General features: G+C 37.9%; 1 protein-coding gene across 4 annotated transcripts in view; it reads left to right on the forward strand.

Moving 5' to 3' along the window:
• Positions 1-5,412: 5,412 nt before the first annotated feature.
• Positions 5,413-25,412, forward strand: part of LARP1B (La ribonucleoprotein 1B) — a 60,646-nt gene continuing 40,646 nt past the window's right edge. For 3 of the 4 annotated variants that reach the window (XM_070948997.1, XM_070948995.1, XM_070948994.1), the window contains exons 1-3: positions 5,413-6,095; positions 19,987-20,052; positions 22,780-22,835. In XM_070948997.1, coding sequence (XP_070805098.1) covers positions 5,747-6,095; positions 19,987-20,052; positions 22,780-22,835 — 471 coding nt within the window. In that variant the 5' untranslated portion in view covers positions 5,413-5,746. The remainder of the gene's footprint in view (positions 6,096-19,986; positions 20,053-22,779; positions 22,836-25,412) is intronic. The other variant, XM_070948992.1, reaches the window with a different exon arrangement.

Genomic DNA, 25,412 nt, shown 5'->3' on the forward strand with positions numbered 1-25,412 from the left:
GCATTCTGATTAGACTAAAAGTGTTTACATGGTTACATGCCACAAAAAGTAAGCCACCAAAACTCTTCATTGTAATAAAACATTATTTCTGTAACACTTAACAAATATTTTGATAGAAGCAGAAGCATGCCTTTATGCCATAGTAGACAACCCATACCTTATTCAGTCATTGTTTCAGAAATAATTCATTAGCTAAACAGAAGGAACACCATGTTTGGACAAAAAAGCAGTGGGATTTGGAGTGACTTCCTGTTGGCTTTTCCATTGAGTTTTTTTGTGGGAATCTAGCAGGAAGCATCAAAAATCCTTTCCTTCTTTCCTTCTCTTTCTCCCTTTTCCTTCTTTCCAACTTTTTTTTTGCTCCCTCATTCCCTGCTATTCTGTCACAGACTTCCTTATTTGCCTCTCTGTCTTCTATCTAGAATTCCTGCCAGCTTCATTTACGTTTCTGGGAAGCTTATAAAGAAAGTCAATGCAAAGTCAGAAGGAAGTTGTAAGTCAAAGACCAGCAGGCAGGTTAATGGTTGTTGTTGAGGGAGGGAGCAAGATAGCCCATAGAGTTGTAGGTCAGAAAGAGCGCACATATTGTGTGCCATAGATGTGCAGGTCAGAGTAGTGAATGAATGGGCAGCGTAAGTAGCGAAGGCAGTGGTGGGATTCTGCCGGTTCTAGGCGGTTTGGCCAAACCGTTTGTTAAATTGCTGGCTTGCCCCGCCCCTCCGCACCACCATTTATTGCCAATAAATAGTGGTGGGCGAGGGGCGGGCGAGCCAGCAATTTAACAAATGGTTCGGTGTTTTTTTGTAATTTTATTGGCCCGCGGAGCTTCAGCATAGGCTAATTAGCGGTTGATTAGATCGGCCTCCCACAGCTGATTTGCTCTCAGCTGTTTTGTTCAGGGCTCTGCTGCTTGTTTGCTTGTTGGAGCAGGGTTTTTTTTCCCCTAGCTATGCTGAAAAACAAAACTGAAAGTAAAGCAGGCTGTTGGCTTTGCTGTTGCTGCAACGTTGGAAAATTAGGCAGGCAGATTTCTTTTTCCTCACCAAAAAAGGTAGGTGCAAACTACCTTTACTGAAAAGGTAATTTTCCCTAAAGAGGTAGTTCCTCTTTAGGGAAAAAGAGGAGAGTTCAAGATTTTAAAATACAAAAGAAAAAAAGCTCTATTTAACTAGGGAATTGTAATTATTGAGATAGTATTAATTGTATATTGTGTTGAAAGCAGAAATGGTTAAGTTGTGGTTTGGAGGAATATATGGGGGAAATTATTTGGTTTATTATTATTGGTAAATATAATTAATTGATTTATAAGAAATTGGATTGCATGGAAATAATTGGAATATTCATGTTCATATTGATTAATATACAAAAAAGATAGTTATATAACTGATTTATATTAAAATGTTGAATTTATATTAAACAACTGTAATATTACATAATTAACCAATGTGAGGATGGATATAAAAATAGATGACAATGGGAAGGGGTATAATATAGAAGGGAAAAATTGAATTTGATTAACATTAGAGATGAGGATGAAGGGTAATATTGGTTTTTTACAAAAATAGATAAGGAATAAATATGGCAAAAAGGAAATTTAGAAACTGTAAATTTAATTGAAATGACTAAACACTGTTTAAATTTGTGAACCGGCCAAATACTCTGTTGAAAGAAAATAAATTGTATGTTTGTATGTGTGATTCTAATTACTGCTATTTATTCATATTTGTTCTCTTTTATTCTTTAAAGTTTAACAATTCATTCTTTATCTTAATATCTTTATATTTGTTTGGGGTTGCCTTTCTTCCCTTTCATCTTTTTTACTGTACAGCAATCTTTCTCCTCAAACCTACCACCTCTCTCTTTTCTTTCCTTCTTATTTTCTCCTCCCCCGCTTCTTCTCCTCCCTACTTCCTCTTCCTTTCTCCTTCTCCTCCTCTCTTCCTCCCTCTCTTACCCTCACTCCTACTCTAATTTCCCTTCCCTTCCTTCCTCTCTTTTCTTCCTTCCCTCTCTCTCCTTCTTTCTTCCATCTCTCTTCTCCTTCCTTCATCCCTCTCTATTGCTATATCCTTTTGTGCATACTCAAGAGGGCTGAAAAAGTTATTTTTGACTGGTCCTCGCACTTTTGACCACTCCTCAAACTTACGACTGTCCTCACATTTTACGTTTTTCGCCCTATCTTGTCACCATGGTGAAGAGAAGCAGTTGTGAAATGAGTGACACGGTTGTTAAGAATGCTACAATGAGCATAAATGATGACCAGTCATAAGGGTGAGGACCGGTCAAAAATGTGAGGACCAGTCAGAAATGACTTTTTTCAGCCCTCTGAATAGTTCCTATGTGCATATGGACTAGTCAGAAGGCTGAAAAAGTTATTTTTGACCGGTCCTCACACTTTTGACCAGTCCTCGCACTTACAACTGTCCTCACATTTTACGTTTTGCGCCCTATTTTGTCACCGTGGTGAAGAGAAGTAGTGGTGAAATGACTGACACGGTTAAGAATGCCGCAACGGGCATAAATGTGAGGATGGTCATAAGTGCGAGGACCAGTCAGAAATGACTTTTTTCAGCCCTCTGAGTAGTCTCTATGCACATAGCCACATCCACACGGTCACATGACCAGCTAGCCATGCCCACCCGGTCACATGACCACCAAGCCACACACCCCCAACTAAGCCACGCCCACAGAACCGGTTGTTAAAAAAATTGAATCCGACCACTGAGCGAAGGGTGCCCTGGAGTGCAGTATAGATGCTGCGCAAATTGGGACAATAGCCGGGCTGAAGAAGTTGTGTAGCCGTCCCAGGGGTGTTTAAAAGGTTACCATGTGGGTCAAGTAAGACGTGGGGACTGTCTTCCAAAACTGACAACTGCATGGGTCAAGTAGAATGCACAGGGAGGGTCATGAATATGTGAGAAGTATCAAGTTGGGGATGGCATTGGGTGGGGTTGGCATGGAACAGTACCTGGGAGTGCTTGGGAATGTGCAAGAGGTGCCTTGGAAGTCAGGGACATATGGGTGGGCAGTGTGGATCAGGAAGGGTATGTGGGTGGACCCAAGAGATGCTGTGTTGGTCCGGGAAGGCACATGAGGGGGCAGCAGAGGTCAAGGAATGCACAGGGAGATAGCATGAGTTGGAAGGGATGTCAGGGATTCCTTCTTCCCTTTCCTTCATCCCTCTCTTCCCCTTTCTAGCAGACAGGTAACAGGATGCAGCTGGGTGGATGAGGTAGCAGTGGGTTGTGAGATTATCTGGGAAACTGTCACAGAAGATTGAAAATGAAGATGACATGATCCCAGAAATAGCCAGTAGTACTGAAGCAGCAATAAACCTTCATTCTCTCAAAAGTAATTAGTCCCAAATTTCAGACACATTTTATAAATTAGCCCATTTGAAATATTGGTTTAAAAATTCTTACCTATGATGCACCATTCAGTCCAGTTAAAAGTCATGACAAGTCATATTTTTCAGTAGTATATGGATTTAAGAATGTTAATACACAGATACAATGTACATTTTGTTTGAATTGTATTTTATATTTTCCAATGAACATCTTACAAAATGTTTGGTATACTATAAAAATGTCTTCATATATTTATCTAACAATTTTGTATAATTACAGTATCTGAATTAGATTATCAAAGTAATTTTATGAATTTATTGGTTTCAGTAAATACTGAGATGGTATTATTTTATATTAAAATGTTTGATTTTACAGGATTATAGTCCTGTTTGTGGACTATACTATATCCTTAGTATAAATACAGGATGGGTATATTTTCAAGCAATTATAAGTAACATCTGACTTATTTTGTAGGGTCCATAAAATGGATTACGGCAGTGGTGAAATCCAAATTTTTTTATTACTGGTTCTGTGGGCATGGCTTGGTGGGTGTGGCAGGGGAAGGATACTGCAAAATCTCCATTCCCACACCACTCTGGGTCCAGCCAGAGGTAGTATTTGCCAGTTCTCCAAACTACTCAAAATTTCTGCTACTGGTTCTCCAGAACCTGTCAGAACCTGCTGGATTTCACCCCTGGATTATGGTATTTATTAAAATGTTTTTAAGTTTCTAATCATATAGGAATACATCTAAATTGTGTTGAAGTAAATTTGCAAAACTGGTTAAAATCCTATGGAGAAAGAGGTGACAAGGAAGCTGAAGCTGCATTTTTAATTCCCACTTCAGTTCATCATAATTCGATCAGCATACAATAAATGGAAAAAGGATTAGATTAGAAAGCAATAGTACAGACAAATAGCTAGAACTATAGAACTCGTATCAAGGAAACAAAAGTTCAAACTAAGCTTAATATTAGTAAGATATCCTAATAACAACAAAAGGACTGCTTTAGATATATAACACTACAGAAAAAAAAAACCAGACACCAAAAAGGTGGAACTACTCAACTCCAGTCTTCTCAAAAACAATTCCTGTTCCTCAAAAAAAGCAAGGAGCATAACGGAAGAGTAGGACTGATCTTGAAAGTGATAAAACATGACCAGGATTTTTTTTTTTTTAACTTTGAGTTTAAATCACCAAGACCTGATGAATTGCGCCCGCCCCTAAGGTACTGAAAGATTATCTTCTGACGGGACTACCGTGATCCTGAAGAGATGGGAAGAGAGAACAACTGTCTTGTGTTTGAAAAGTGGGAAAAAGAAAATGTAGCATTCAATGATCCAGCCAATCAGACATTCTAGCGCAGATCCTTAAAAAAAAGTATGTGTAAGTGCCTTGAAAACAGTGCAATTCCCAGAAATCCAATATTTCATTTTCTCGTCTCTTCTTTATTCCAATTAAACATTACTTGACAAAGCACCCTGTACTTTTCTAATTCGAAAGCAGTTAAGCCTGGCAAAAATCGCACGAACGGATACCGAAGTGGTTCACAAATCGTAGTGACTATTTATCGATAGTTCTTCTCACACTAGAGAGGCATTAAAAACGTTAAGTCCTAGATTGACTCCCCCCCCCCCCCAGGCTGTTTGGCAGGACAAATTAGTTTCCTCCTGGTCTCCCATTCAGAGGTCCTCGGCCGAAGAATAGGTTTCATCCCTTTCGATTAAAATTCTCCACCACTTAAGCGGGGAGGGCGGGGGTGTGGCGGGGGAAGAGAAAACAAAACCCAAGAAGAAGAAAAATAAGAATCCGCTCCACACTGCGCTGCTGGCCGTTGTGATGTCACAACGGATCGAAGAGTTTGAAGACTCCACCCTCTTCATCGCGATCGCCTCGCTTACTAGTTCTTCGCCTTCCCTTCTTCTTCCTTTTATTCCCTCCTTGTGCGTTTATCCCCGCCCCTTTCCCACCCACCCCGCCCCTCCCCCGGCGCGAGATAGCACGCACGCGACAGCTGTGACGGTGTTCACCAGGCCCTCGAAAACTGACTCTCTTAAACCCCCCCCACCCCCGCCTCGTCGGGACCCCTAGTTTTTTTTTTTTTTTCCCCGCGCGCCACGCACCGTCTATCTCTCTCTCCCTTCCTCCCCGCCGTAGGGCGGTGGCGGTTGAACCACCCCTTGAGGTGTATGAACAACGCCGCCCCCGGAGGCCGCTGTTCGGGCGGGGGGGCGCTTCCCCTCCAGCCTCAGCCCCCGTGGGGCGGCCCAGGCTCGCAGCACGGAGCTTCTCTCAGTTTCGCTCCGATCTTTCGGCGCCCCGCTTCTCTCCCTACTGCTGCCCAGCCGGGAACGGAGGGAGAGGAGCGTGCCGGGCGGTGCGGCGGCTCCTTCTCGGCATGTCAGCGGCTGCCCCGCAGCCACCATCTCGGGGTGCGGAGAAGAGGAATGGTGGGGCCTGGTTACTGGAAGAGAACCATCGGGAACCGTTCCTGCTTCCTTCCGGCCAAGTAACTGAAGCTTCCCGGGAAAGTGGCTCCGCCGAGGGTTTGCAGTCGCAACGACAGCAAGAGGACGACGAGGACAACGACAAGTGGCAACGGGGGAGGCCGCAGCCGTGTCATGTGGTCGAGGCACCCCCGCCTAAAGAGAATCCCTGGACGCGTCGAAAGCCTCCCCCCAACTCCGGTAGTAGTTTATCTCCTCCCAACGCTTCGTCGGGCGGCGAGTTAACTTCGCAGGATCCGGGTGAGAAAGGCCGCTGCAGGTGGCGGGGAGGGGGGGGGGAAGGGCGGCGTTAGGTGGGAGAAGTTGTCAAATTGAGTAACAGCGCTACTTGTGTGTGTGTGTGTGTGTGGTTTGTGGCGTGTGTGGGAATGACGGCGTTTCGCGCTCCAGTTTCTTGAAAGCTCCCCCCTCCCTTCCCCTCTTTCGTATTGACCCCGAGTAACACGAGCTGTGGAAAAAAGGCCGTCGGGGTGTTTATCAAGCCGACCTTTAAAAATTAAGAAGTGTCGCCGTTCGAAGTTTAGGCACGCGGTCGGATTAGGAAAGTTGAGCGTGAAGGGAGGGATGTGGCGGGTTTGGGGAGTTAGGCGAGACCGGATAAGATTGGAAAGCTGCTAACTGGAAACAAAAACCGCTAGAATTGATAGTTGGTGTTTGGAGGTCTTTGGAGAGCGATCGTGGAGTTGGGAATGAAGTACGTCGTCGTCTGGTTTGAGTGTTTTTTTTTTAAAATATTTCCAGAGAACCGAACACCGCACATTTTTAATGTGGAACAACCTGCGACTCTTTCTTTAAAAAAAAAAAAAGAAAGTATCGCTCTAAAACGCGGTTTAAGAACATCGGATATTTATTCTGACATTTAATATGTTATAAATCTTAAATGATATCTGAGCTTGCTGGCAGGGGGCGATGTATGTTAACGTTCATTATTACAGTCACACTAATTTCATCCCATTTCAATAGGGGACAGATAGGGAAATGGAATGCTTTCCATTGAAAATACCCTGTCTGAACTTTATTTCAAACTTTAATCATATTTACTGAATATATTCATGACAACAGAGTGGATCAGCATCCAAAACACTTTTTTTAGAAGAATATTGATGTTCTTAAAAATATTTTAAACTACAAATAACTAGATTTTAGATGATGACTGAATCCAGTAGTTATAATAAAGTATGGGTAAGGTTTTGGAGTAATAGGGAAGACTAGGTTCTAGTCACCCTGAGTCATGGAAGCTTGTTGAGTGATTTTGAGGTAGCCATTGTCTCAGCCCAATAGATTCTATACAGGTAGTCCTTGACTTAGAAGAGTTCACTTAGTGACTGTTCAGAGTTACAACAGCACTGAAAAAAGTGACTTATGAACATTTTTCACACAACCTTTATAGCATCCCTGTGATCCCCATGTGATCAAAATTCAGATGCTTGGCAACTGGTTCATATTTATGACCGTTACTGTGTTCCAAGGCCATGTGATCCCCTTTTGCGACCTTCTGACAACGTAAATGGGGAAGCCAGATTCACTTAACAACTGGGTTTATTTATTTATTTATTTATTAAATTTATATTGCCGCCTATTCGCACATGGCTACTCAAGGCGGCTTACAGAATATAAAACCTCATTTAAAGCAACGTTCTAATCTCTGGGGGAATGATGTTCCAGAGAGAGGGTACCACCACAGAGAAGGCCCTTCTTCTGGGTCCCACCAGGTGTATCTCCCTAGGAGATGGGACCCGCAACATACCCTACCTCCCCACTCTGATGGGTTGGGTAAATGTGACTGGCAAGAGACAGTCCCTTAGATAACCTGGTCAAGTCATGAAGGGTTACTAACTTATCAATTGCAGTGATTCACTTAACAACTGAGGCAAGACATGTTGTAAAATGGGGTAAAACTCACTTAACAAATGTCTCACTTAACAACAGAAATTTTGGGCTCAATTGTGGAATAAATTCCCCAAACTGCATCTTTTCTATTATTTTCAATAAAAATTGCCAATTCAATCGATCAAATGCTTTCTCTGCATCAAGAAATATCAGCACCGCAGGGATTTGGTTGTTCTTCCCAAATACTCCAATAGGTTAACAACTTGCCTTACATTACTCTTCATTTGTCTACCATTTATAAAACCAATTTGATCATTATGAATCATTTGTTGCATGACTGTCATTAACCTATTTGCTAATATTTTAGCAAAAATCTTGTAATCTGTATTCAAAAGTGATATGGGCCTATAATTTTTTGGCTGGGTGTGGTCTTGTTCCTCCTTTGGAATCAAAGAAATATAAGCTGTCCTCCAAGATGGGGGTACATCTCCTCCAGATTGTATATTAGTAAATAATTCTTTAAGTGGATCCACCATTTCTAACTGCAAATGTTTATAATAAGCAGCTGTCAATCCATCCGTCCCAGGAGCTTTACCCACTTTCAACTGCTTAATTGCAGACATAATCTCCTCAGTGGTTATTGGTTGATTTAAACCAGTGGTTCTCAACCTTCCTAATGCCGCGACCCATTAATACAGTTCCTCATGTTGTAGTGAACCTCAACCAGGGGTGGGTTCTAAATTTTTACTATTGTTTCTGTGGGCGTGGCTTATTTTGTGGGCGTGGCTTAGAAGTCATGTGACTCGGTGGGCGTGGCTAGCTGGTCATGTGACCGGGTGGCCATGGCTATGTGTATAGGGACTACTCAGAGGGCTGAAAAAAGTCATTTCTCACAGATCCTCGCACTTTTGACTGGTCCTCACACTTATGACCATCCTCACATTTATGCCCGTGCAGCATTCTTAACAACCATGTCACTCATTTCACAACTGCTTCTCTTCACCATGGTGACAAGATAGGGCAAAAATGTAAAATGTGAAGACAGTCATAAGTTCGAGGACTGGTCAAAAGTGTGAGGACCAGTCAAAAATAACTTTTTCAGCCCTCTGAGTAGTCCATATGCATAAAAGGATACATCAATAGAGAGGGATGAAGGAAGGGAAGGGAAATTAGAGTACGAGTGAGGGTAAGAGAGGGAGGAAGAGAGGAGGAGGAGAAAGGAAGAGGAAGGAGGAAGGAGAAGAAGAGGGGGGGAAGAGAAAGTAAGAAGGAAAGAAAAGAGAGAGGTGGTAGGTTTGAGGAGAAAGATTGCTGTACAATAAAAAAGATGAAAGGGAAGAAAACCAACCCCAAACAAATATAAAGATATTAAGATAAAGAATGAACTGTTAAACTTTAAAGAATAAAAGAGAACAAATATGAATAAATAGCAATAATTAGAAACACACATACAAACATACAATGTATTTTCTTTGAACAGAGTATTTGGCCGGTTCACAAATTTAAACAGTGTTTAGTCATTTCAATTAAATTTACAATTTCTATATTTCCTTTTTGCCTTATTTATTCCTCATCTATTTTTGTAAAAAACCAATATTACCCTTCATCCTCATCTCTAATCTTAATCAAATTCAATTTTTCCCTTCTATTCTATATTATGCCCATTCTCATTGTCATCTATTTTTATATCCATCCTCACATTGGTTAATTATGTAATACAATTGTTTAATACAAATTCAACATTTTAATATAAATCAATTAGTTATATAACTATCTTTTTTGTATATCAATCAATATGAACATGAATATTCCAATTATTTCCATGCAATCCAATTTCTTACAAATCAATTAATTATATTTACCAATAATAATAAACCAAATAATTTCCCCCATATATTCCTCCAAACCACAACTTAACCATTTCTGCTTTCAACACAATATACAATTAATAGTATCTCAATTATTACAATTCCCTAGTTAAATAGAGCTTTTTTTCTTTTGTGTTTTAAAATCTTGAACCTCCTCTTTTGCCCTAAATTTCCCATTGTTTGCAGTTTTGCACCTACCTTTTTTGGTGAGGAAAAAGAAAAGAAATCTCTCTCTGCCTCATTTTGTCATGTTGCAGCAAAGACCCTGCTTTACTTTCAGTTTCGTTTTTTCAGCATAGCTAGGGGGAAAAAATCTGCTCCTCTCTTTGCAGCTAGCAACAGAGCCCTCCGCAAAACAGCTGAGAGCAAATCAGCTGAGAGCAAATCAGCTGAGAGTGTGGAGGCTGATCAAATCAACTTATGGTAATTAACCTATGCTGAAACTGAAAGGGGCTGTTTTTTTCTATTTTTGCAGGCACCGGTCTTCTCATTTGTTTTCTTTTAACACTGATCAGCTGTAGGGCGGCCCTTTGAAGCCCTGCAGCAAGAATTTAAATGGTTTGTTTCCCTCTAGCCATCAGCTGGGACTCAGGAGGCACAATAGATTGGGAGTGGGCGGGGTAAGCGAACGGCGATCCAACAGAGGCAGAGGGTGAGGGTGAGTGAAGATGTGGGGGGGGGCAAGAGGGCTTTGGCGACCCCTGTGAAATGGCCGTTCGACCCCCAAAGTGGTCGCGACCCCCAGGTTGAGAACCGTTGATTTAAACCCTCCCTTTGCTCTTTTGTAATTGTAGGAATATTCTCTTTCTGTAGATATCTATCTATATCTGTACCTTGAATTTTATCACCAGCATACAACCTTGTATAAAATTCTAAAAATGCTTTTTTAATCATTTTGCTGATAAACCTCTTTACCTTTATATTCTATTTTCTCTATGGTCCATGACTTTTGTTTTTTCCTTAACAAATATGCTAACCACCTCCCTGGTTTATTAGCATTACAAAAAGTATTATGTTTAGCATATTGCAAATTAGTTGCGACCTGATCAGCCATTAACATATTAAATTGCCCTTGCAATAAATTAATTGCCTCTTTTATTTTCTTATCTGCTAGATTCAATATCAAAGCTTGTTCTTTTTTCTAATTTCCTCTTCTAAATCCTTTCTTTTTTTTTTTCCTGTTTGCATCTATATTTATTATTCAAATATATCAAAATGCCTCTCATATATGCTTTGCTTGCATGCCAAACCATTTCCATAGATGTACCGTTATACATATTTATAATAAAAAATTCTTTCATAAATTTTTTACATTCTTTTACATTTTCTTCACATCTAAACAGATTTTCATTTAACCTCCAAGACCTCTTAGGTCCCCTTCCATACTCTGATTCCATCCAGACTGGACTATGATCCGTTAAAACTCTTGGACAAATCTTCGTCTTCTTTACTCTGGAAAAGAAATCATTTGTAATTAGTATAAAATCAATCCTTGAGAAAGATTGATGTCTATCAGAAAAAAAGGTAAAGTCTTTTTCTTCGGGGTTGCTCTCTCGCCAGATATCTCTCAGTTCCATATCCTCCATCATTTCAAAAAACAATTTTGGCAATCTGGCACGCGTTGAAATGTTCTGCAAGAGCCCCTTCTTATCTTTTTAGTGTCCAAAACTCCATTCCAATCACCCAATAAAATACATGATTTATAGTCCCATTGTAATAACTTGGAATGTAAAAGCTTATAAAATTTTTCCTGTTGTTGGTTCGGTGCGTAGACTCCAATTAAAAGTATTTTTTCTCCTTTTATTAAAAGTTCAATTGCTATAAATCTTCCTTGATCATCTGCTTCAATTAATTTAGCAATTAAGTCTTTTTTTAGGTATATAACTATACCATTCTTCTTTTCAGGAGCAGATGCAACAAAATGTATACCTAATCTTGCATTTATTAAGTATTTTTGATCTTTACTTCTGATATGAGTCTCTTGTAAAGAAATTACATCATTTTTAAACTGTTTCAAATAATGAAATATTTTTCTCCTCTTTTGTGGTGAATTTAGGCCATTAACATTCCAGGTCAAAAATCTAGTTGCCATTCTTGGCCCTCTAAAGCACTTGGAGCATCTGCTGGAAATCTCCATGCATTTTACTTTTTGGTCTTGCTCCTCCCACTGCTTCTGTTCACAAAATCTATTAAGGCAATATCATATATGATGGACCTGTAACAAAATCAAGGCATTTTGGATAAAAATTTGGTGGGTGATGCAGAACATTTTGAAAAGAAGGTTGAAATTTACTTCTCAATTGTTTCTACTGGGTATAACGACGGATTGTACAGTATTAGAGACTAAATTGATTTTGAACTTAATATCAGCAGCTAGGCTGTTGTAGCGCAATACTGGAAGAAGGACTCTTTGCCTACTATTGAAGAGTGGATACTGAAAGTAACGAACTTAGCAGAAATGGCGAAAATCTCAGCGTATTTGAAGGACTATACACAAGAAAGATACGTATTGGAATGGAGAAGATGGATTGATTATATTCAAAATAAGTATCAGACAAGAAAATACCAAATAGCTTATGAATGAACGTTAAGTATTAAGTATTATGTTATCTATAGTGGAGTTAAGGTTTCAGAACTGTTGGAAGTGTAAAATACAGAAGGGGACCTACTACCACATGTGGTGGTCATGCCCAAAAGTCAAAAAATTTTGGAAAACAATTCAAAGTCAGCTGGAAGAAATTACCACCCAAAAAGTACCCCTCAGACCGGAAACTTACCTATTAGGTATATTGACAAAGGACTATAAAAAAGAGACACAATACTTGAAAATACACATCCTAACTGCAGCTAGAATCATCTTCGCACAAATGTGGAAATTGGAAAACACGCCACCAGAAGAAAAAATAATACAAAAAACAATGGAATGTGCAGAAATGGATAAACTGACCAAAGAAATACAGGGAAAAGAAGATACAGACTTTTACTTAATTTGGCAAGAATGGTACAACTGGTTAGATAAAAAAGACACGAAATAAGGGAATACCACCCAATGATACAAAAATAAGGAAATAAAATGAAATATCGTTATATAAACATTGATACAAGATGAAAGATAATATATATAGATATATAGATATATAATTACCGAAGTAACTCTATTTTCAAAGCTCAAGTTTTATGACTTGATTTTATTGTATAGTTAGTTTATGTTTAGTTTGTTTAAACGTTTATGTCTGTATGTGTATGTTTGTTTACAATAAAAAATTAAAAAAAAAAGGTTTCAGGGGGGGAGTTAGTAGTCTGAGGATAGGTAGGTTAATTTAGTTTATGATTGTTAACTGAAATACCTTGTATTTTGCTCTGGGAAGTCTGGGGGGGAGGGTGGGATGAGGGGAGGGAAAGGGTGGGGGGAATATTGGGGGGGGGACTTCCTGTAAAACTTTTCAATAAAAAAAATCTATTAAGGCAATATATCAGAAACAAACAGCGCAAATAATAATTAATGGTAGTTTAACAGATACTTTTAATATAGAAAAAGGAACAAGACAAGGATGCCCTTTGTCTCCATTATTGTTTATTTTGACTTCGGAATTTTTGTTAAGTAAGATACGTGGGTCGCACAAAATAAGTGGAATTAAGATTAGGCAGTATGACTATAGATTACGAGCATTCGCAGACGACTTGGTTGTTACCTTAACCCAACCATTACAGTCTGTTGTAGGTCTAATGGATATAATTAATCAATATGGACAAGTATCTGGATTTAAAATAAATGCAGGGAAAACGAAGATAATAACTAAAAATATGACTACAAATCAAAAAGAAGAATTAGAAAGACTAACAGGATTTGAAATTGTAAAAAAAGTTAAGTATTTAGGAGTTTATATTATGACATCAAATGCGAAATTATTTAAGTATAATTATGATCCATTGTGGCAAAAAATACAGAGAGAGATGAAAAGCTGGAAAAAAATTACAATTATCCTTGCTAGGAAGAATAGCAGCAGTAAAAATGAATGTTTTGCGTAAGTTTTTGTTTCTTTTTCAAATGATACCAATACTTAAAAAAGATGAGAATTTGAAGATATGGCAGAAGGGTATTAATAATTTGTTTGGGCAGGGAAGAGACCGAGAATAAAACAAATAATGCAGGATGCACGTGAAAGAGGAGGTCTCAAAATGCCTAATTTAAGACTTTATTATGAGGCAGCTGTTCTATCAGCAATGAGTGATTGGATGCATTTAACAGAAGAAAGAATTTTGAATATTGAGGGATATGATTTGGTTTATGGGTGGCATGCTTATTATATGATAAGAAAGTGGACAAGACTTTTAAAAGTCATATATTAAGGAATGCTCTATTGCGTGTCTGGAAAAAGTACAAGTATAAACTAAACGAGAAGTTACCATTATGGGCAATACTCAGACACGCGATAGAGAATATAAGTGTAGAGCAAAGGCAGGATGTGATTACATGTAAAGAGCTTAACAAGGAAAGAGGTATACTACAATTAAAATCTTTGAATCAACTAAGAGAAGAAAGGACAATTTGAACATGGTTTCAACATGTACAGTTGCAAGCTAGATGGAGACAAGATCAGAAAATTGGTTTTCTGCAAAATGAGGAGAACTTGGTAAAACAGATTAGAGATCAAAGTCAAATGCATATAAAAAGGTTGTATAATTCGTTGCTAGAAATAGATTCAGAAACGGAGTTAGTTAAGGACTGTATGATAAAGTGGGCACAAAATATTGAAGAACCAATAATGATGGAAACATGGGAAAAAATATGGGTTAGAAATGTGAAGTTCACGCAAGCCCAAAACTTAAGAGAGAATTTTTATAAAATGTTTTATAGATGGCATCTGGATCCTAAAAAGCTAGCCTGTATGTATCCAAGTGTGCAACCTAAGTGTTGGAGATGTGAATGTGATGATGCCACATATTATCATATATGGTGGACATGTAGAAAAATTAAGGCATTTTAGATAAAAAATATGGTGGATTATTCAAAATATTCTCAAAAAGAAGATAAAATTTACTCCACAGTTTTTTTTTGTTAGGCATAATTACAGATTGTACTATTATAGAGACTAAGTTGATTTTAAATTTAATAACAGCAGCCAGACTCTTGGTGGCACAGTACTGGAAGAAGGAAGACTTGCCTACTATTGAAGAATGGACACCAAAAGTAGTGAATTTAGCAGAGATGGCTAAAATTTCAGCGTATTTGAAGGACCATTCAAATGAAAGATATATATTGAAATGGAGAAGATGGATTGACTATATTCAAAACAAATATCAGACTAAAAAGTTTCAAATAGCTTATGAATGAAATCTATATTTCCTTTTTGAATATGTTTAGTTAGTTGAAAGGGGAGTTAAAGAGCAAGGGGGAGTTTGGAAACCACAGAAAGTTAGCTTATTTTAGTTTATGTTTGTTATGCTATACCCTGTTTTTGCTCTGGGAAGTACGGGGGGGTGAGTGTTGGGGGGGTGGGAGGGGGGAAAATTGTTGTAATGACTGTTAAAACTTTTTAAATAAAAATAAATAAAAAAAAATTGTGGAATAAATTGAGGACTACCTGTATTTCATTTTGGGGTGGTATATGTTTCTTGATTTATTTGGTATTAACAGTAGAATGTTTCTAATTCCTTCCTTGTATTATGAAGCTACACATTTTTATGGAAACCTAGAATTCTGGAAGAACCATTAGGAATTTAGTTCAACTTCTGCACTGCACAGAAAAAAATCAATTAAACCATGCTCCAGAGGTGGTTTTCCAGAGACAGAAAGCTCACAGTCTCTACTGTTGTGAAGATCTAAGAGTTAGGAAATTTTTCTTGACATTTAAATAAAATCTAAGTAGATCCAGTTTATATAAAGTATGCCCATGTAAAGTAGCATCTGATCATTTTCCCTACGACACCTTTTTATTTCCCTTACTACTGACATGTCTTCCTTTCGTTTTTTCCTTTACATTGAATATCCCAACTTCCTTCTGTCTCTTTATAGAGCATATTCTCAAATCTGTATCATCTTCATCACCTTCTTCTGAGTCTATTCTGACCTGACAATATCATTCTGGAAATGAGGTATTCAGTACCCCAAGTGTGGTCTTGCTGATGCAGAGTAAAGGGAAATAAGATTTCATGTATCTTTAATACAGTATTATTACCGTCCAGAATTGCATTATATTTCCTAGTGTTTGTTTCACTCTGCTAATTCATGTTCAGCTTCCTGTGAATGACTGCACCCAATTTTTTTTGCTGATATGGTTTTTTACTTCCAAGCCATGAATCCTTTATTTTTTTGTGGTTCTATGTTTTCTCTCCCCAAATGTAATACTTTACATTTTTCCCTATTGAAAAACATTGTATTCTTCTCAACCTAGTCTTCCAATCTGTCAAGTTAAATTATAACTCATTCTATCATCCTGGCTATTGTCCAAATGTCTCAATGTAATATCCACAAATTTGATGAGCAGGTCACCAATCCTGTTATCCAGGTCATTAATAAAATAAGACTAAGAATCTAACAAGACTCCTGTGGGCTCCCACTGGTGGCTGCTATCCAAGTTGATGCTGACTTTATGTGCAATTGTGAATCTATCTTTCTGAAGTTTTGCTCAAATTACCTAATAGGTTAGGTGAGAAGGTCCAAAACTTTATGAAATCAATGTAATGTATATCCACAGCATTCCTCTTATTTATGGAACACTTAACCCGTCAGAAGAGTTTTGTCTCACATTATCTATTTTTGACAGTGCCATGTTTTTGGTAGCAATATTGTCTTTGAGATGCTTATAAGTGGCTTGCTCTATTACCTATTCTGACATATTTCCAGGAATTGACATTAGGCTCACTATAATTATTGGGATCCTCTTTTTTCCCCTTCTTTCAGAGATGGACTATATTTATCGTTCTTCAGTTTTCTGGTATCGGTATCTCTACTATTCTAGGAGTCCTCAGAGAAAATATCAAAGATCCTAACAGCTCTTCAATCACCTCTTCTTTTAGTGTACTAGCATGTATTTAATGTGACCTATGTCTTGATGGCATTGAAATTACTGTAAGATCTTTTACTACATCCTTATAAGTCTGTATCTTCCCCTGTTATGTTTGTTATGTCTGTGCTACTCAAATAATCATTTGCTTTGGATGGAGCAAATCGCTCCATTCTCAAGCACCTAATAGGCACCCAAACACTTTTGACCAGGACGGAGAAATGATGGAGACTCTAAGCTTCGTCTGCTTGCAAATGGGATACTTTGAAATGGAGAGATTAGCTTGGTTTCAAAGCGTCCCATTTGTAAGCCAACAAAGCTTCATCTCCCTCTGGGTGAAAAGTGCACGGTAGAGCCAGGCAAAGGCAGAGGCACGGGGGGGGGGGGGGAGGGAAGAAATGTGGCCGATCCCAATGCTGATAGCTCTGTTTCAAAGCATCCCATTTGCAAGTAGACAAAGCTTCGAGTCTTCGTCATTTCTCCATCCAGATGAAAAATGTGTCTGCCTGGGAAGCCCTGTGGCATTAAAGCTGTGGGCAAGTAAATAGTGGGAGGAAGTGGGCAGGTGCCTGCAAAATAAGACATCCCCAGAAATAAGACCTAATGGGTCTTTTGGTTAATAAAAAAAAAAAAAAAAAGACCTGGTCTTATTTTTGAGGAAACACGGTATAAGTGATAAGTAAAATCACTCTAAATAAAAGACATATGTTATCCACTATTTTGTTACCTTCATTGTCATTTCTAAGACTATTGCTTAGAATCTGATATTCTATTGCCTGATATCATTAATATGGTTTTCTTTATATTTTATTTTAGTCCATTTTTTCACTGTGCTCTTTGTCTTTTGTTACTTAGAGCTTGAATATCTTTTGCATTTTCAGCTATCACAGTAGTATCATCAGCATTATTCATGTCACTGAAGTTTCTCCCTTCGATTTTAAAATCACACTTATTTTCTTCCAATCCAGCTTCCCTTAATAGCCATTTGGCGCATAGGTTGAATAAACAAAGGTGTATACCACAGGTGAATTGCTCCCAGTTCGGACCGGACCACCTGATCCGGTAGCAATGGCAGCAGGTGGTTCAGAGAACCGGTAGCAAAAATCCCTACGCACCCCCCCCATGCCCAGCTGAGCAGCGCGATCATCAGAGGCTTTTTTTTTTTACTTTTAAAAGCTTTTTTTTTCTGCAACCTCTTCAGCTGAAAAGGTTGTAGAAAAAAATGCTTTTAAAAGTAAAAAAAAAATAAAAAAAAATTGGCTATGCCTACCCAGTCACATTACCCCACCACCACCAAGCCACGCCCACAGAACCGGTAGTAACAAAGTTTACATTTCACCACTGGAGTATACAGCCTTGTTGCACTCCTTTGGCAACCTGGAGCCCCTCTGTTTCATGATATTCTTTCCATATTCCCATCTGCAATAATGTCTTATATTCTTCTGCCTTTTCTAAAGTTTGAACATCTGGTATCTTTTTTCCATGTTAAGTTTCTAATCAACATTGTGGATGATCTTTAATATCACTTTCTATGTATTTTACTAGCATGTGGTATTAAGGATACAGTAAGATAGTTTGCACACTATGTTAAGTTTCTATCTATGGGTGTGGGGGATTGGAATGTCAATTGACCTCTTCCAATTTGTTGACCATTCTACAGACTTTCTACAGACTTGCTAATACTGTATAGCTTATGTGTCATTTTACAGACTTGCTAATACTGTATAGCTTATTTAGAACTTTACGGATTCTTCTTTTATTGCTTGCCATAATTCATTGGATATTCTGTCAGTTCCTGTAGCTTCCTGTTCCTTAATGACCAGAATGCTGATCTAATTTTATCTTCTAGTATTAGGGGTTCTTGTAATTAAGGAATATCTTTTAAGATATTCTGAATGTTGGCATCTCTACTATACATTATTTCCAATTTCGTTAGATCTCCTTTGAGTTATTTATTATCTGTCAGTCAGTGTCAGATTGAAGGTTGGCATGTCTCTTCTAACAGCTGTCTCAAACTCTTTGTAAAGATTCTTTTTGAGGTTTTTATCTTTGCTGGCTTTGATTCCTTTTCTCTTCTCACCATTAACTTACTCAGGTAAGTGAGTACTTACTTAATTACTTACTTATTTACTTACTTACTAGTGAAAGTAATTTAGATAGGAAATTTAGATAGGAAAATTTTTATTTTGTTTCAAAAGTTTTTTGATCAATAACAAAAAAAAATGAATGTTTCCTAGTATCATTTGAAAAAATACATTTATAACTATACTTGCAATTGTATTTTCAATATTATTTATTAACATATGAAACAGAGATTTAAAAAAAAATAAAAATGAGAATTTTTTTTTTATTTTCTCAGTTCCTCCTCCTTCAAATGCTTCCAAGACATCTGAAACTGTTAGTGAGAGCCCTGATACTGGTAGTTGTAGTGGCACTGAATGGCAGTGGGAGGAACAAGCTCTTCTATGGTTTTTTAGGGTCCCTCCCCATTTTCTTTATATCATGATGTGCAGAAACTTTCATCTTTAGAACATGACTTTGAGAAGCACTCCTCATTTAGCAACTACCTCAGTTAGTGACCATTCACAAATATGTCAGTAATAAAGACCAATGTCCTTATTTATGACTAAATTATGTATGCCTGACAGTAACACATGCCAGAGTGAGAATATTGCTGGCATAGTTGTTAAATAACTTTATTTGAATGAGACTGTAGTGAGCAGTGATCTTTTTTGTGTGTCTGCCTCTCTCTCTCTTTCTCTTTTGAATGTAAAGTGATTGCTAAACAATAAATGAGACAAAGAAATAAATGATAATTACATTCTATCTATGCATTTCTCTGGAGATTATCCATTAGTTTTACCTATTGTTCCCAACAGCCTCATTTTAGTGCTTTTATTAAATAAGATTGCTGGATAGTTATACTTTGTAATATATTTGTTTGTTCCCTTTTGAAATACTTTCATAATTCAATTCAAAGACTGAGATGATAATTACCTGTTTTGCAATGCAGACCTATGTGTCTTTATGTAGACACAAATCTTGGTTGGTGCATGTATTATTAGTTAAGTATGTAGAACAGTCTTCCTCAATTTGATGCCTGCTTAGTATGTTGGATGTTGAAATGTTCACTTAATATAGGGACATGATGGGGAAACAGATATATAAGCTTGCAGCTTTATGTTTAAAGTTTAATAAAATGCATGCTGATATGGGTAAATAATTTATAAAACTATTGTTAAGTATTTATAAGTATTGTATTTCAGATTTTCTAAGAAACCATTAATCTTGAAATACATTGGTAAACTATTTCACAAATAAATTATGTACAGATAAGTTGATGCTATACATGTACCTGCTAAATATATAGTACTATTCAGCTGAATCAGTTTAAATCAAGCTTTAACTATTTTTCCTTTATTTTAGAACTGCAGTGTTCTACTAAAGTCATAAAAGCAGGAAAGTTGAAGATAAAGAAACCCAGTAAGGCATGTATCGATACAATTTAAGTTCAATATTCTATTATTAAAAATTCAGTTGTGTGTATATTTATATTCTGACTTTGATTATAAAATGTATATAACTATCCTAAATACTTGGTTGACTGTTTTTAATTACAAACTAATGTAAAATGGCTTAAGGGTATAACACAAGTTTAACGCTTAGGAAAATGGCTAGTATTAGTGAGTATTTTTATTATAGCTAAGCATTAGAATATAAATTAAATACAAAGCCTATTGTATTCTGCAGAATCTTTAAAGTTCACTTAAAATCAAAGTATAAATTCCTTTGGGCTGGTTTGTTGAGATTTGTTGTATGCTTGTTCTCTACTAATGCCCTTGTACCTCAGGGGTTCAAAAGAAAGACTATAGCAAGACAGATAATTTTCTTAAAGGGCAGGAGAAAGCGTCACTACCAAGGCAACAATTATACAAATGTAGTTTGAGCCAATTTCAAGAAAATAATTTGAACAAACATTCTCAAACTTTTAAAGAAGCACTTAATGTAATGAATAACTTCTTCAATTTAACTGCCTGTACCATATTTTCTGAATATATCTAACTATGCAAAGATTATTCCAACAAGTCTCTGTTTTGTTTAAACACACTCCTAATCAAACTAACTCCTGGATGTAATACTTTTCTAAAAATACCAATCAATAAATGATTAAAACAAATCTCAGCAATTTTAGAAATATTTTTTGCAGCAAACAGTAGCATTTTTGACTTTATCTGTTTTTTTAATGCAGGTATGGCTCTCCGTCTTCACATTCATATTCAGATTATTCTTGTGAATTCTGATTTCTGTGTTAGAATTTTAAAATGTTCTCATTTCTTTTCTTTTCCTAAAAGATGTGCTTCCTTTCCATATTCCATGTCAATTCCTCGTGAGAAAGTATTCTTTATAACTACACTTTTCTGGTGACAGTAAACTTTGGTGCTGATGGAGTTAGTGGGTTTGACTTTTTCTGACTGAAGGCTTCCAGAGTTCTGAACCTATTAGTATCTCTACTGCTGAAAGAGGAGGACATCCTAATCCTTTAAAGCTCTTTCCTCTCTGCTTTGAAAAATGTACTCATAATTTATTTTATTTACTACTTCAAAATGTAATCATAGCTTCCCATTTTATGATTATGATTAAATTACAACTGTCCAAGACATATACATAAATCACCTCTGGGCTATTTTAAATAAGAAAGAAATGTTCTTATTCCTGATAGTTTACCTAGGTAAACTGCCTTCATCTGAAGCTGTGTGTATTCAATGTTTCAAATCTTTTTTTCCCTCCTTAACACATATTTGTTGCAACAAATGAAAAACAAGAAGAATAAACCCAGTAATTTTTTAGGCAGACTAGCAGGTGATAAACTGTTTTTTCTTCTCTGGTGTGTTTAAATGCTGTTCAATCACAATGCTTCATTATCATTTATTCCTTCCAGTCTAAATTAATAACAAGGTTGTGTCTGGTCACTAATGCTGCATTATTTAATATAGAAAACATTTTGAAAAAAAAGATAACCAAATAAAATAGAAAACAAATGCCTCATCAGCTATATTCAGAACAGTCAGAAAACTCAAAATGACACCATTCAGAATGGCTACACTTGGTTTCAGGGTATTTGATTCTGATTTAATAGGCTTTTTTCTTGTCAAGTAATAAAAATGCTGTAATTACTTAGTATAATTTTTTGTGATTCACAATTGCATATGTTTTTAAGGGACTTGACTGTCACATCTACCATGGCATTGTTTTCCAAATTACTATGGCAGTACTGATAAATTCAAAAAAATTAATTCAATTCTGCCCACCCCCAAAATCTATGTAGAAAATACGTGAATTCATACCTTTTTCAAAAGCTGTTTCAGGTTTTAAGTATTGCTACTATTCTGTTCTTAAATTCCGTATTGTCTCTTTTCCTTCTTAGATATTTATTTATTAGTCGCATTTTTATGCCACCCAACTTCCGAGGGACTCTGGGCGGCTAACAACAAAGAATAAAACAATGCGAACAATATCCCATACAAAAGTTTAAAAAGAAAACAATAAAACCCATACGCTCCAATTCGTGGCCAGGTCTCGCAGGATCACCATAGCGAGATCAACGGCCCCAGGCCTGCCGGAAGAGCCAGGTCTTCACCACTTTCCGGATATACATGTTTTTAAAGATATATAAACTTATACAGTAAGGCTACCATTATACTTAGGACTATTGCAGCATTTCTGCAGTCACAGTGTCAAAATCTCGGGGGGGGGGGTTAGCAACCCTGGGATGTTTATGACTATTACAGAGCCCTGCAGTCATGTGATTCTCATTTGCATGCTTCATAGGTGGCTTCCATGAAGTAAAGTCAATGAGAAGCCAGCAGTAAAATCACAAATTTTGGTAATTTGATGTCTCAATTAATGACCATGGGTGATTTGCTTAACCATTGTGGCAGAATGAGGTTGTAAATCCGTCATGGACTGTAATGTCTCATTTAGTGACTCACCATTTAGCAATGGAGTTGCCAGTCCCAATTGTGGTTGTTAGGGTGAGTAGTACCTGTATTCGCTCTGTACATCTTGTCATCCTGCTGTAATAGTGAAGACAGTTATTAATAATATTATCTGTAACCTAGTTGCTATATATGAGTACATTGACAATTATGAATATTTTCCTGCTTGTTTTTGAATAAATATTGAATGAACATTAAGTTGTTTTTTTATTGCTGCAGGCAGATTATTTCAATGATGCAACAAATTGGCCAACACCAAGTGAAATTGCAAGCTCTGAGGTAAGTTCATTTTTTGGGGGGAAATTCACCACAGCTTTAGTTTTCTATGTTATTGTAGAAGGAGTTGTTTGTTCTACACTTCTCTAGAAGAGAGTGTGAATATATACTTTTTGCTGCTCATAACATTCTACTGGTGGTCTTTCCTGTCTAGAATATTCATAGTTTTATTTCTTTAGTTAATCACAGAACCTTTGGTTCTTTCACTTTGTGGAAAACTGTACTATTTATTTTTTAAAATCTTAAATAGCAACAGTAATACTTACACACTGATAGCTTTTCCCCCCTCTATAGTAAAGTTTGTTGTCATTAGCCATATGATGTACCGTATTTTCCGGCGTATAAGACGACTTGGCACATAAGATGACCCCCGAATTTTCCTGTTAAAATATAGGGTTTGGGCTATACTCGCCGTATAAGACTACCCCTCTTCCAACGCACACCAAATAAAAATTAAAAAACATCAACTGGCTCACCCACAATGTAAAAGCAGCTGTGCTAGACCCAAAATGGCCCCTGAAACAAGCAGAAACCTCACACAGCCACAAAAAGCCCAAAAAAACAACTTTCACACTTTACACACACACAACACAACACAACACAACACAACAGGCTCACCCACAATGTAAAAGCAGCTGTGCTAGACCCAAAATGGCCCTTGAAACAAGCAGGAACCTCACACAGCCCAAAAAGCCCAAAAACCCAACTTTCACACTTTACACACATGAAATTCCACATACAGCTTTGTGAGATTTTGTGTGTTTGTGTAGTTAGAGTGAAACACTACAAAATCATACTAAATCTCAGAAAGCTGCACAAATATTATTTTATTTTATTTTATTTTTATTTTTATATGAAAGCTTCCTAAACTTTAAATGGCTAGGTCTAAAAAAGAACAACTAAAAAAAACCCCAATTAACTATTTTTTTAAAAGATCCCAAAGGGGAAAAAAACTTACCCAATAGAACAGGGGTCTCCAACCTTGGCAACTTTAAGACTTGTAGACTTCAACTCCCAGAATTCCTCAGCCAGCTTTGTTTTGCTGGCTGAGGAATTCTGGGAGTTGAAGTCCACAACTCCCTGCCTGCTTGATTGCAGGCAGGGAGTTGTTTGCTGATGGAATGGATTCAGGCAAGCGAAGCAAGGCAAGTGAAGCAAGACAAGCAGCTAAGGTAAGCAAGCTGGAGGGGGAAAACTTTTTTCCTTCTCCATGGCTCTGGCGATCCCAGCTGAGTTGCCTGATTAGCAGATCGTCAGGGCTTGGATCATCAGAGCCATGTGAAAGGAGAAAAGTTTTTTCCTTCTCCATGGCTCTGGCAATCCCAACTGAGTTGCCTGATTAGCAGATCGTCAGGGCTTGGATCGTCAGAGCCATGTGAAAGAAGAAAAGTTTTTTCCTTCTCCATGACTCTGGCGATCCCAACTGAGTTGCCTGATTAGCAGATCGTCAGGGCTTGGATCGTCAGACCTATGTGAAAGGAGAAAAGTTTTTTCCTTCTCCATGGCTCTGGCGATCCCAACTGAGTTGCCTGATTAGCAGATCGTCAGGGCTTGGATCATCAGAGCCATGTGAAAGGAGAAAAGTTTTTTCCTTCTCCATGGCTCTGGCAATCCCAACTGAGTTGCCTGATTAGCAGATCGTCAGGGCTTGGATCGTCAGAGCCATGTGAAAGGAGAAAAGTTTTTTCCTTCTCCATGACTCTGGCGATCCCAACTGAGTTGCCTGATTAGCAGATCATCAGGGCTTGGATCGTCAGACCTATGTGAAAGGAGAAAAGTTTTTTCCTTCTCCATGGCTCTGGCTATCCCAACTGAGTTGCCTGATTAGCAGATCGTCAGGGCTTGGATCATCAGAGCCATGTGAAAGGAGAAAAGTTTTTTCCTTCTCCATGGCTCTGGCAATCCCAACTGAGTTGCCTGATTAGCAGATCGTCAGGGCTTGGATCGTCAGAGCCATGTGAAAGGAGAAAAGTTTTTTCCTTCTCCATGACTCTGGCGATCCCAACTGAGTTGCCTGATTAGCAGATCGTCAGGGCTTGGATCGTCAGACCTATGTGAAAGGAGAAAAGTTTTTTCCTTCTCCATGGCTCTGGCGATCCCAGCTGAGTTGCCTGATTAGCAGATCGTCAGGGCTTGGATCATCAGAGCCATGTGAAAGGAGAAAAGTTTTTTCCTTCTCCATGGCTCTGGCTATCCCAACTGAGTTGCCTGATTAGCAGATCGTCAGGGCTTGGATCGTCAGAGCCATGTGAAAGGAGAAAAGTTTTTTCCTTCTCCATGACTCTGGCGATCCCAACTGAGTTGCCTGATTAGCAGATCGTCAGGGCTTAGATCGTCAGACCTATGTGAAAGGAGAAAAGTTTTTTCCTTCTCCATGGCTCTGGCGATCCCAACTGAGTTGCCTGATTAGCAGATCGTCAGGGCTTGGATCATCAGAGCCATGTGAAAGGAGAAAAGTTTTTTCCTTCTCCATGGCTCTGGCAATCCCAACTTAGTTGCCTGATTAGCAGATCGTCAGGGCTTGGATCGTCAGAGCCATGTGAAAGGAGAAAAGTTTTTTCCTTCTCCATGACTCTGGCG

The sequence above is a fragment of the Pituophis catenifer genome, unplaced genomic scaffold (genome assembly GCF_029215685.1).
Source record: "Pituophis catenifer annectens isolate HBS135680 unplaced genomic scaffold, rPitCat1.0.hap2 SCAF_8, whole genome shotgun sequence".
NCBI lineage: Eukaryota > Metazoa > Chordata > Lepidosauria > Squamata > Colubridae > Pituophis > Pituophis catenifer.